Source organism: Anopheles cruzii, chromosome 3 (genome assembly GCF_943734635.1).
Source record: "Anopheles cruzii chromosome 3, idAnoCruzAS_RS32_06, whole genome shotgun sequence".
Taxonomy (NCBI): Eukaryota; Metazoa; Arthropoda; class Insecta; order Diptera; family Culicidae; genus Anopheles; species Anopheles cruzii.
Window position 1 is genome coordinate 7,821,993 of NC_069145.1, and position 12,731 is coordinate 7,834,723.

The window sequence follows — 12,731 nt, forward strand, 5'->3', positions numbered from 1 at the left end:
GCACCGGAAGCGTCCCCAGGAGTCCCTGGGCACCGGAGTTCGGTTGCATTCGATCGCAAATGGCGCCCCAAAAAAAAACGCCCAACCAACCATTAAAACCCAGCCAGTAGGGGGTCCTTTCCCAACAACTAACGCCGTTTCCGGGGTGGGGTGAGCATATCTGAGCAGTTCACGGGCACTGGAGCGCCACGTGACCGAGTTCTCGGCTCTTAGCGACAGGGTTGTGTACGGGTCTACGTGTTTCAATTGCGCATATGCTGCACAGGCTACCGGATGGCAATGATTAATTGGCTGATTGGTAGTGAATCCACGCGATGGCACGCAAAGGGCCACTTCACGGCCAATATCGACGTCAAGGGTTTCGTCGACCAAAACTAAAACTTCATCAGAACGGAGAACCAATTTGGATAGATAAAATCATGGAAAAGTCCTCTACGAATGCTGTGGCACCGAAAGGACTTTGCTAGGATATTCCCAAATTGTTCCTACAATGCTGTCCTCAAATTCGATTAACACTATTTCAAGATCTTTTCTTATAACTACAGCTACTGGATACTGCAGATACTAACTCACCTCAACCTCAACAACGGGACTATTCTCTGCGGTCGACATCTTGACGCGGATTTTACTTTGGTTACGTCAAACAACACTACGCAAACCAAAACACAACCGATCGCACTCGAATGTCTCTAATCGATGGCGATTGATCGCGTCGACGCGAAGAACTACGAACCGGTCGAGAACTACGCCGCCTGCTGTGTGGTGAGCAAAACTCTGAGCTCAGTGGAGTATAACGTCAGAGCCGACATTGCCATCCCAGAAGGCGGTTGAATTTTGATTAAACTACACAACGAAATACGAACTCGATTAATTTTGACACAGCACGGGGCCCCAAAATAAATAACAATTGTCAAGTGTGACATTCAGAGTACAGTTATATCGAACATCCGCCAAAATGACAAATAAACCTCAGCCCAGTTCCCGAAAATGGCAGCACACTCGGAATACGTGGCAGCTCTCTCTCTCTTTGGATGGCAAATTAGATTCTATGCTGCCACCGATTATCGTTGCATCGTTGATGTGGCAGTAGGAATCGAATTACACATTCAAGCGCACACAAACGCGCACGTGCGTGTGTGTGTGTGTGTGGCGTGATGAGTCGATAGTCGATATTGAAAAGCGTGCACGCCACGCCGAGCACGGTCAAGGCACAAAGCACACATCAAACGCCTATTGTGGCAACTTGGTGAAGCTGCAATGGCGCGTAACAAAGTGCAATCAACGGCGGTAGCGGTGGTGGTAGCGGTGCTGGTGAACTCCGGAGGTGAACAGAGAACTTCAAACGTACATTTCCGGTGCACGGCCAAACCCCAGTCCCACCGGGGAAAAACAAATCGGGTCACCGAAGAGTTGCCCGAGAAACGTTTCAAGCGTCGAAAATGGTTACAAAATGGTCTCCGTGGCCCATCCGTGTGAGGGTGGGTTGGCGTGCACCGAGGCACGGAGGCACGGAGGCACGGAGATTCACATCAACTGTCACATCCAACGACCGCCACGATCGCAGGAGCACGCAAACGGACAAATCCTAAATCAAAGCCAGCAGGTGGGTCAATAAGTAGCGAAGCAGCGCAGAAGTGATGCAAGAGCCTTTAAACATCTATTTGATTTTTTTATTATACTCGATAGATATTGCTCCTTCGGACTACTACTTGTTCCGTTGCATGAGTAACGATTTGACAGTACAGCATTTCAGTTCATATGAAAGCATTGAAACACTGAATCTCTGATTGGATCGCTTCTAAAGATGAGGAGTTCTATCGACACCGAATCCGGGAACTATCCGAAGATGGCAGTAAGTAGTAGCTAACGACGGACAATACTGTCATTAAAGTAGCCATATGTTTCGTTGTTGTAGTAAGACCACAATTGTCGAATGAAAAACGCATGAATTAATTCAAAGCTTTAATAGAAGCATTGGTTATTGGTATAGTCAACTACTATAGGAACATCGGAAATGACGGTTTTTGAGGAGTTGGCATACGTCAAAGAAGACAATTTCACGGGACGGTGAGCTTGTGTCTTCCTTATTTGAGTATCTACCCGAGTGTCTTATCATTGGCCTTTTGAAAAGAAACAAACCAAATAATAAAAGGGATCAAAAGCACCTGTATTAGTTTGGAAAATTGGAGAAGTTCGAGATCGAACCGAAGTCACTGCGAATGAAGTCCAATGCAGTTCCTTTATGACAAACCAACGAGTTAGAGGATAGGATACGCAGCGACTCCCAAAACCCCTGAAGCAAGTTTGGGAAAACTTACACAGAAATGAAACCGGGACCCGGACACGTTTATTGCATTAAAATGAAGCACTCTACCTTTCTACAAAGTATTCACCATCACTAACTGAAAATGTTAGCCATCTCTCTGGTAATTTGTGGAGACCACGCCAAAATAAGTGATAGAGCGTTATCATGCAACTGATTCAACTGATAGTAGATCGAACCCTTCCACTCCCACCAACCACAGAACATTTTCGTTCCTTCCATAGCTGTTTAGCCGTGAAAACGATGGTAACCCGGACTGGCCCCACGATCCGTAAGGTACATCAATAATGGTTGGTGATATCTAAACTATTTAAAACAAACACACTTCACTACTTATCGACCACCGTCGTACAGGCAACGGCAGGAAACGGTTCACCTGCAAATGGCGCACGGCACGGCAAGTTTAAAATTCCAAAATAGGTTACTGTGCATGAGTGAGTGTGCTGTGTGTGCGCTGTGGCCAAACATCCTCGATTCCCGATATTGGTTCCGGTCCCGCTGGGTCCCGGTAGCGGTTTCGTATGTGTGCCAGCAGCAGCAGCAGCAGCAGCAGCAGTGTGCCACTAGGCCCAGCCCAGGAGTCAGTGTGCCGCTCCGGATGGCGCTTATTGCAGCCATAGGTCACGCGTTGTTATTATTATTTATGGTCCCGTGCATCGATGGCTCGGTGCAGCCCCCGGACCAATCCGGCGAAAACCGGCGGGGGACCGATTTCGCGAGATTCCACCTAAGCTTTACGGGCCACCGCCACCGCCCGGGGGCGGATAGATCAAATTAATTATGCACCGGAGTGCATGAAATCATAACATTTTTTTGTTTTTGTTTTGGTTTGTTGGCGTATCCGATTTTACCGTCGCCATACGATGCACCCTGTGCGGGAAGCGATAAACACGAACCGGGGCGCACTCTCGCGGGCGACTCGGTCCGACTTTTGTCAATAAAGTGCGCCTCGGTGACAAAATGCGTGGGGTGCGCCAGCGTGTGTGTGGGGGTGGCAGCGTGGAGCATATGGTAATTACATTTTCATGGCCCCTGCCAGCCACGTTGGCGTGTGCAGTAGTGTATTTTTATGTACTTATTTATAACCCATTTTTCATGTCCAGTAACTTGGCCGTTCTGGAGGGGATGTTAAACGACCCACCCGGTGGGGGTGGCTGGATGAAAATGAAAATTAAATGAAGATTGATATGAGCATGTTTGATTGAAATGGAGTGCATATTGGCCGGGCTCGGTGTCTTCACAGTCTTCACAATGTGTTCGCTTTTATTTGGCGAGGTTTTTATACAGTCACCCGGCGCTTGTTCCACTTTGTCCCCAGAAGATTACGGTGCGAGTTGTAACAGAATGTTAAGCTTGTAAGGCTTCGAATTTTGCCCATTACACTGCAGACCCTGAGCGAGCCTCTTTGTTTTCCGTCGTCGACCAAATGAGTGCCCTACACTAATCCCTTTTCTAATGTCGAAAAATCTCTGCCTACCGCCATCTCGGTCCGGGGACTTAAAATGGGCCCGACCGGGACCATGTCCGGATGTCACGGTGGACAATGTAAACCTGGCGTGGCGTGCGTGACCTGTAAGGATGGATAAGACTCCTGTGCCCTAGCCTATTCATGCTTCAAACTAGGTAATACACACCCGAGCCCTGCACTATGCTCGGTTGCGGCAGCGGTTCCACCCGGATGTCCCAATGCCCCAGTGCGGCCCGATTGCGATTGGCGCAAATGGCGCATATATTGATCACGGCAACGGCAACAATGGACAGTCCCGTGCGTCCGTCGACGATGCGTACACTCTCCATTCCGTCTGACAGCTTCGGAGCATCCGAAGCAGCCCCAGGGATCGAGGTGTTCGCTCTCTGTGCGCACGAAATTAAGTACCGGGCCGGGGCCCGAAGCCTCGAAGGGTGGCCCAGCTCGATTACGGCCGTGCGGGGTGTGTCTCGTGCGAACCGATGAAGCGAAATCGGGTTTGTCCGAAACGGATAGCACTTGCTCCGCTGTTGGTCGGCCGAACGGCAGAAGAAGAAGAACGGGCCACGTTTGGCCATTGTGCGCCAAGGAAGAATGGGGCCCCGGGCTCAAGGTACACTAGCAGCGGGAGAGCAGCGGGCATTAATCTGCATAATGCAGAAGCGCTGCCCGCCCCAAAAACCCTCGGCCCGGCCCTCGGATATACATATTTTATTGATCACGAATATGCGTGTGCCGGAGCACGCTAGCAGCGACGAGCACGCCAGGAGCTGCTGCAATGGGCTAGAAACGAAATAGATTCCGGTAGAGCTTTATTGAATAATGTAGCCGCGGTCGCCGCCGTTGCGAAACTGCGCTGCAGAAAGCTTCGCCATAACCGATTTGCCTTTCACGCGCCGAATTAGCTTCCTAAATTTTGCACTCTGCGCCGCGGTGGGCGCCATTGGGAGGCCGCGGAGAAACTTGCGGAAAAAAATGAGACACAAAAACTACAACGATACGGGGAAAAAAAGGAACTGTAAGCGTTGCGCCTAGATGCAGACATTCCGCGCTACACGGGCCAATCGATTCAATTGCGCCAAAAATGGCTCTTTTAAAATAGAATCAATCTCGTGCGTTTGGTCCTATATTCAATGACTGTTTGGTGAACGATTAAACTGTGTGCCAACACTGGTGACCCCCCCTGGGGGTGAGAACATTTCACGCCCGGGGCCGGGCGACGTTGGACGCCGGACTTTTGTCGCACTCCGTAGCCAAACATACTGCAGCCATTCGAGCAGCAGTTAGCCATTATTTTCGATGGCTGTGTCGCTGCGTCACTCGTGCCGGGGGGCCGTGAGCATGCAAACAAACACGTGGCCTGAAGTACCTGAATCAACAAAGTTACAATGGTGCGCGAGGGCGCCACCAGTGGACCGCCCGCCCGCCCGTCTTACGTGTCATCTCGCCGACGAAGACACAGCGCTTTTCGCACGTCGTGTGACATATTCGCGAAGTTTGCCGATAAAAATGCCAAGCGGCAACAACAAAAAAACAAACAAAAGAATGTAAAACAGAAGCAGCAGGTTGCAGGCGCGCGCAAACACGCAGCCCCACCGTATTCACGCACACACGGGCGCGGGAACTGGGCGCGATTTGCGCCATTCGCATTCAATTTGGAAAGCGGAAAATCGAATTTTCCTTGCGTCATGCCATAACGATGGCGGCTTTCACCGCGCTCGCGGTGAGCCGGCTGCTGTCGGGTCGCACTGTTCTGTTGCTCCTGTGCCACTTTTGTTCCTCTATTCGATACTACCTGCTGGCGGGAGCGGGGGGCGGCACGTGGCGCCGGGACACAGGGTGGTTCGATCGGAGCGCTACACTTCCGACAGCCCGATTCACACTCGACCTTTCACATCGCTTCATCACCTCTCGTCCTAAAATCAGGCCCCACCCGACCCGACCACGTGTATGTGTGCCAGGCTCACACTCCATGAAGGGCCCAAGTGGCCCAAAGGACGCAACCATTTAATCGAATTGTATACGCAATTCAGCGGCATCCCGTATGTGCGCGAAATAAAATTAATGCCACTGGTGACGCAAATAAATCGTTTTCTTTGACAGTGTGTGCCGGTAAGTGTGTGTGTGTGTCGGCCGTCTGTGTGCGGCACACTTGGTGACAATTTTCCCTCGGGGCAAGAAAATGACGCATAGAAGGACAGCGTGACAGAGAGAAAAAGCGAGAGTGAGAGAGAAAGGGACCGGGCCAATGGAAAGCATCTTCTGAATGTGTGGCGCTTGAATGGAACGCGCCTGAGTAATGGGCTGCCGGAGCCAAAATTCCTGCTCCAGTCGAAGACTAGGCCCCCGGAACCTGTGTGTGTGTGTGTGTGCGTTCGAGGACCACATAAAACAATCGGCACCGTACGAAACAATCGGACGTCTTGAAACCCCGTCAAACCGACGGGGTATTTTGACAGCTGGCAGACATTCCACATGCCCGGCCAAGAGTCTCTTCGAAAGACAGAAGATCGAACTATCCGAGAAGCCGACGGTATCCTAGTAGAAGCTTGGTACTGCTGTTCTGGAGGCCTTCTAGAACCGCACAACGCCAAGCACAATAACACCCGGGGACTTGTGGAACTTCGAGCGGAATATGGTATCGAGTTTCGTCCGCCGCCTTTTCCCAATAAAACCACCCAATCACTATACCGTTTCGCCCTGTCTCTCTCTCTCTCTTACTGTCCGAGAAAAGATCCCCTGGAGACCACCACTGTGTTTGAAAAATAGTGGAACATTCGATAATATCTTCACAGTATTTCAATATTTCGGACCTCAATTTCACAATACTTTTGGTTGGATTCGAAAGTGATTTTTTCTGTGAAAGTGAAAGAAGAAACTTTGAGAATCCCGCCGAAAGCATTTATTGAACAGGCTCGAGTATGTGAAAGAGTTCAAGACAGGAAGCGTCCCGAACGACTTCTATTTGATGAGCAACACGTCAACTAAAACCAAGAATTTGTGTAGCGAAACCATTGAATGACAATTAGAGCTCAAAATAAATTTATTGAAGTATCAGAAGGATCAGTGATTACCATTTCAAAACATCATTTATTACTGGGAAAAGGCCCCTTTCGTCGGGATCTCACAGTTTATCCTGATTATTTCAACCATAACTCGACGCACATCGTGCATTCATTCACCTCATTTGGCGTAATGGGGCTTCAAACCACTCAAGACTTAAGCCGTTTTATGCTGATAGAGGATTACTTGGCAAAGGATGACAAAGACCTCGAAGAATAAAGATTTTTCTGAGTTACAGCCGCTATTTATTGAACACAGTAACGATTCTCTGGCGTGTGGTACAATCGGACCTGTTAAGTGAGCCACAGCGCGACTGACGGAGACACACGGAACGGAGATAATCGCCAGACACCATAAACGATCCGATTCTAAGCTTCTGTGGGGCGAATAAGCGGCGAATCAGCTGCCGAAGGACGGACGGCGTTCGATGTCGAGACGCTGACGACAACGAGCGCGCACACAACGAGATTCGGCCTCGGGCCGCTGACGATGATTGCCCCGAATAAAGATTGATGGACGGCCAAAGTTTACTATTGGATTTACTTTACGGTTATGCCGGCACTTCCACACCGAGCGCGGCTTGATCCTTGACTGGCGCACCGGTAAGCCCGTTACAGGAAGGTGCAAATGTGTTCGCCAGGTGACCGGGGACTCAACCGGCCGCGGTATTGAAAAGTCCCTACCGCGGAACCGCCTTGACCACGGAACCGCCTTGACCGCGGAGAAATTGATGGAATAAATTAAAAAAGTAAATTATCTCGTCCCTTTTCGCCACAGGGTGCGTCGGGCCGTAAGCCGTGCGGCATTTTAGTCGTGTGCCAAGCGACACCATTCTACACGACACACGATCGCCGAATCCTTGTGTGTGTCCGGTGTGCGCGCCCGGCTACATTATTATTCCGAGCGGTTGTTATCACGAATTTTCACGGATTTTCATCGCCGGCATGCGGTGGCTACGGCGACGAACAAAAAAAACAAATAAACAGACCCGTGGTGGTCCGAACGGCAAAAAAGGCGCACCGAATAAAAATGAAGCCCAACTTGAAGTGACAACAGGATAACCATAAATTAAACGGCACCCAGGGCCCTGACCCAGCCCAGCCCAGGACGGTAAACAAATTAGCAATCGTTTGATTAACTTTTTTATAGCACTGCACTGCTTAATTATTTTGGAGGCTCCCCACCCCCCGTAGAGTGTCTGGGTGTCCTTCTGGGAGCCTCGCGAGGAAAAAACGAGAAGTGTGTAGCGAAGGACCCGAAACCCTCGGGACGGGACACACGCGTGCGGCAAGCGTTGTGTGCCATTCGAAAATAACACAAAACCCATTATTACCAGCGGGTGGGGCAAGGGATTCGAAAGCAAGGGATTACGGGCTAAGTGCACGACATCCTCGACAGCGGATGTCCCTTTTTTAGGCGTTCGCCCGCCGCTCGCTGACGATCGGATGATGGACTGTGTAGCGCGGGTGCAAATGACAAACAGAGTTATCGTTAATGCGACGTTCTCTTCGGTAACATCATCGCCCGTCCTTTTTTGCTGTAAGGACCACCAACAGGACCCAACGCAACAACCGTCGCGAACCGTTCGCCGGTTCTTGGAACGGTGGGCAAATAAAGACGCAACATTGTACACGTCTTGCCGACGGCCGACGGCAGCACAAAGCCGAAAACTTTTACGACATCGTATCGTAAAAGCACAAATTACTTTCGCCTTTCCGCCGGCCGCGGGCCGCCTAGCCCGCGGCCCACCGGATTCGGGTTGCAAATTCAAGGATTGCGATTACACGATTGCGATATAGCCTCAAACCGTTGACGGCGGCGTCCATGACCGCGTAACGGACTGAGCGCGTTGTGTGCAGCGCCGAGCACTTGCCGCGTACAGTTTCCCGGGAAGTCCGCCGGTGCGCGTTGCTCCAAGACCCTTGGCGTTGCCCGGAGTACCTTAGCAGCAACCGAACACCCGCGGGGGAAGACGGCTTTGACGGGCTCAAATTATACCGAAGCGATGGGGCTCGGTTCAATCACATCGGTTGATGGATGGCTGAAGCCGGCTTTCGCTCCGTGCAAGGCCAGCAGCAACAGAACCGCTCCGGAAAAAGAGAAAAAGAAAGAGTGAGAGTGAGAGAGAAAACGTCTTCAAAATCCACTTAGGGCGCGCGAGGCGCACGAAACAAAAACCCAAAATCCCCATTAGCTCGCCCGGCGACGGTCCGAGGATTGGCACACGTTAGGCTTGCCCTTGGTGTGCCTTTGGCAGGACTTGAGGAGAACTTTTGTGCCACTAATTGATTGATGGTTTAGCCCCATCAATCCGTGCACTCGCCGTGGACCCGCGGGCTGGGATTCGTATCCTGCGGGCAGCTATCCTGCCTTCTCGCGGTCAAAAACAATCGATTAGCGGCGGAAACTGATTGCAGCGCTTCTCCAGGGACGATTTAAAACAAACCTTCCCCGAAAACACCAACCCGGAACGTGAAGCGCCCCCGGTCCGGTCGGTTCCGTCACGGTCAGGTCAGTCACTTTCGGTAGTTAAAATTTGGCGTCGCTATCTAGCGAAGATAAATGATGTGTGAAAAGTGTTGAAGGAGAAAGTGGCCATGACACTAATTAACGACCGGCTTCTTCGTTTCCGTCGTCGGTCAAGATGAAACTCTTTTCAAATTCGACCCATTTTACCCTATTTCAGCCATCTTTAGACAACGAAGCAAGCGGCTTCGAAGTACGTACTGGCGATGCTGTCTCCAACTCTGCCAAGCATAACTCAATACGGAGAACGTCCCAACTGAATTCCTAATTTTACGCGGATTTGTTCGGATGCCTCTAAAATGATGATAAGTTGGGGCGCAAATGCACTCACATTAAAATCGGGTCCCGGGTCCCAATCGCCTTTCTGGGCGTGCCTGCAACCGCGTACCGTTCGTAGGGAGGTACGGCACACTCCGTAGGATTTATGACGCAAACGCCAGTGCAGCGCCAGTTTATCGTTTCACCACCTTCAATTTGGTGGCATCCTATAAAACCCCGTCCGTTGCCCCGGGAACGCGGACAGTATGCTCTGCCAGCAATCTGTGCTCTCTCTGTAAATAAGCGCTCCGCCACGTGGCTTACAGTTTTGTGCGATTTTTCGCCGTTTTATTGCGATTTTCCATCGTGCGCGCCGCATCGCTTGAGCTTTGCTTCGCGCAAAGTACGGTGCGGCAAAGAAGTTCCTAGACTCCCATCAATCAGATGATGACGGACGTTCAGTTCAGAAAGCTTCGGAAGTAATTCCAGTCAAGAAGTGCTGCTGGTTGGTTTCAACTCTTTCAAGCCATTTCAGCCTCTGTGCTAAGCCCAAAATTGGCCTTTCGCTACTATGCAAACATCCAATCTAATGTCTAATCCACCATTGAGACTCCGAACATCAAGAACATCGCGCATTCGCAAAGCAGAATATTGGCCATCAAAAAGAGGTTATCGCGCTAGTGGGTCTAAGTTATGGACCAAATTTCACGTCGTATTTCTCGCACTGTGCCTGCTGCCCTTGCATCGAAGCGCGAAACTGCTACCGCTTTTTTGTTCTATTCTGCAGAACTCCCGTGGTAAAGCTTTTCCACTTTTTTCACGTCTGCAAAGACAGAGGGCCACGTTCCCTAGCGTGGTGCGGATGGTTCCCTGGTTCCCTCGCTCCCCAGCTCTGGCGGGCCCGGCTTTGCTCGCTCTGCAGGACTTAGCACGAGTACCTTTTTGGAGTGATCAAACATAATCTTTTCAACTACGTTTACACACGCATCACCAAGGGGTGGCCCACGTGGACGCAAAGAGTGGCCGTGTGTGTGCCGTGTGTGAAGGAGCACACTGTAAGTTGACATTCTCTCCCGTCCCGTCGCGCAGTGATCCTGTGGCCACTTTGTACCACACACCTGAAACTCTAGAAGAAGGCGAATCAGCAGCGGGAACTCGGATTGATGCCATGCGGTTCGGGCTCGCATGCAGGGAGTTATGATGAAATATTTTTCGGGAGTCCCTTTTTCGGTGTCGGGCGGCGGGTCCTTGGGGGCATCCGGGACGCCGAGGTGGGTCGAGAACGGATGTCGGGTTTACTCGAGGTTGGCTGGTGGTTTGGTTTTTGGCGATAAGCACCATCACTCACGGAACGGATGCCGGTGTGCAGTTGGGTATGTATGATGTATGTTGGGTGATTTGCCAACTGCTTCCCGAGCGCCACGGCAACTTTCCGCTCCGAATGCTAGGTTTAGCTGAGTGGAAAAAGGACACGTGCAAACCACACACACACACAGAGCTCGTCGAAAGAGGAATGGCTTAACGTCAGCGCGAGTCAGTGTGACGCCTTCGGGAGACAAAGAAAATTATTATTTTCCGCTCCGTGCGCTCGTAGTTATCCCTGCTGCAAGGAAGGACACCGCTTTTGCGGGAACCGCGAAACGAGTTCTTCGTTTTATTTATTTTTTCTTTTTGTGGCAAAAAACCAAAGGAGGCTAAACCTCGGCTGTTCTTAACAAAAAAAACGGCCAACACGTGAGCATCTTCACGCGGACTTTATTGCCTTTAAGTCTGACGCATTTGCCGATGCCGAAAACGGACTTTAAATTACGAAATTAGTTTTTGCTAAATTTAATGCAAATAAACTGACTCAAAATGACACAAATTGCCACCGTTTCCCCGCCATTCTAACCCATTCTAAGCCGGGCGCACTGGCGCGGCCACGGTTCAGCAAACGATCGGGCAGAGTTATAAAATGTTCTCTTCCCATCCGACTGTGCCCATTACCATGAATCACGGGGGAACCGTAAAAGTGGGCGAGGGGCGAGTCATAACATCGCCATCAAACGCGAGTTCTACCCATGCACAAGTGCGAATAAAATCGCGGCGTATATCGTCCCAGTTATTGTACTCCCCGGGAATCGGCATCACCTCTCACCGTTGCGTTGCATGTGAGAAGACGATGCTGGACATAAAGTGGCCCCAGCCTTCCTGACCGGCGGTTGACGAGCGACCGTAAAGCGACGATGAGCAAAGATACCGACACTTTGTTGGGCTTTATTGTTATTCTTGGCTACCATCACCGCCACCGCCATTTGGATCCCATTTTTCTTCTAATGATTCGCAATTAATTAAACTTTGCTAATACGCCCCAAAAATGGGGCATCTAAAAGTATTGCCCCGTTGGAGTAATTGAGCAGTAAAAAAACGGGTTACATGTTGCCTCGCTCTGTTGGTTCCAGCCACTACTTCCTGATAACACGGTGACTAATCGCCATCGATGGTGCGATTGTCCGACAGCCAATGGAATATTTCCATTACTCATTTATACAACAACCAGCAAAACAAAAATTCCAAGCTCATTCCAACGGTCACAGTGCAGCGAATGGCATTTCATTTACGTTCGGTGTGCACATCGCCGTGTTTCAAGGCCATCTGATATGCAACGAACAGATATTGCGTTGATGGGGATCAGCAAACAGCAAACCACCTTTTGTAATTAAACTCGGTGACTACAATGAGTAGCAAGCAAAGGGTCAAAGGGACATTGAAGGAATTAAGACATTGCGTTAAAATTTCGTTCGTTTATTAAATAGCATCCACAACATCAACATCGAGAAGCATACAAACAAATGACACTGACCTGCGCTCCATCGACCGCAGCGTGCGTTGCCATTGGTTACCGAATTAACCACCGCAGATGAATTCACGACGAACTAGCCACAAATTGTTCCGCAGCCTTCCGCGACTTTCCGCACGCCCGAAGCACCGTCGTCTCCGTTCTATTTCGATTCTTTCACCGACCGACCCGCGTAACCGGAATATTCGACGTATCTCGCACGGAACGCTTTTATCACTCCCGGCAACGGTGGCAAACGCAAGTGACAGCCACTG

General features: G+C 50.5%; 1 protein-coding gene across 1 annotated transcript in view; it reads right to left on the reverse strand.

Moving 5' to 3' along the window:
- The window catches only part of LOC128274053 (uncharacterized), a 50,201-nt gene extending 37,607 nt beyond the window's left edge, over positions 1–12,594 (reverse strand). Inside the window, exon 1 of the mRNA XM_053012139.1 lies at positions 12,481–12,594. Within this exon, the coding sequence (XP_052868099.1) occupies positions 12,481–12,513 (33 nt within the window). The 5' untranslated portion in view covers positions 12,514–12,594. The remainder of the gene's footprint in view (positions 1–12,480) is intronic.
- Positions 12,595–12,731: the final 137 nt, after the last annotated feature.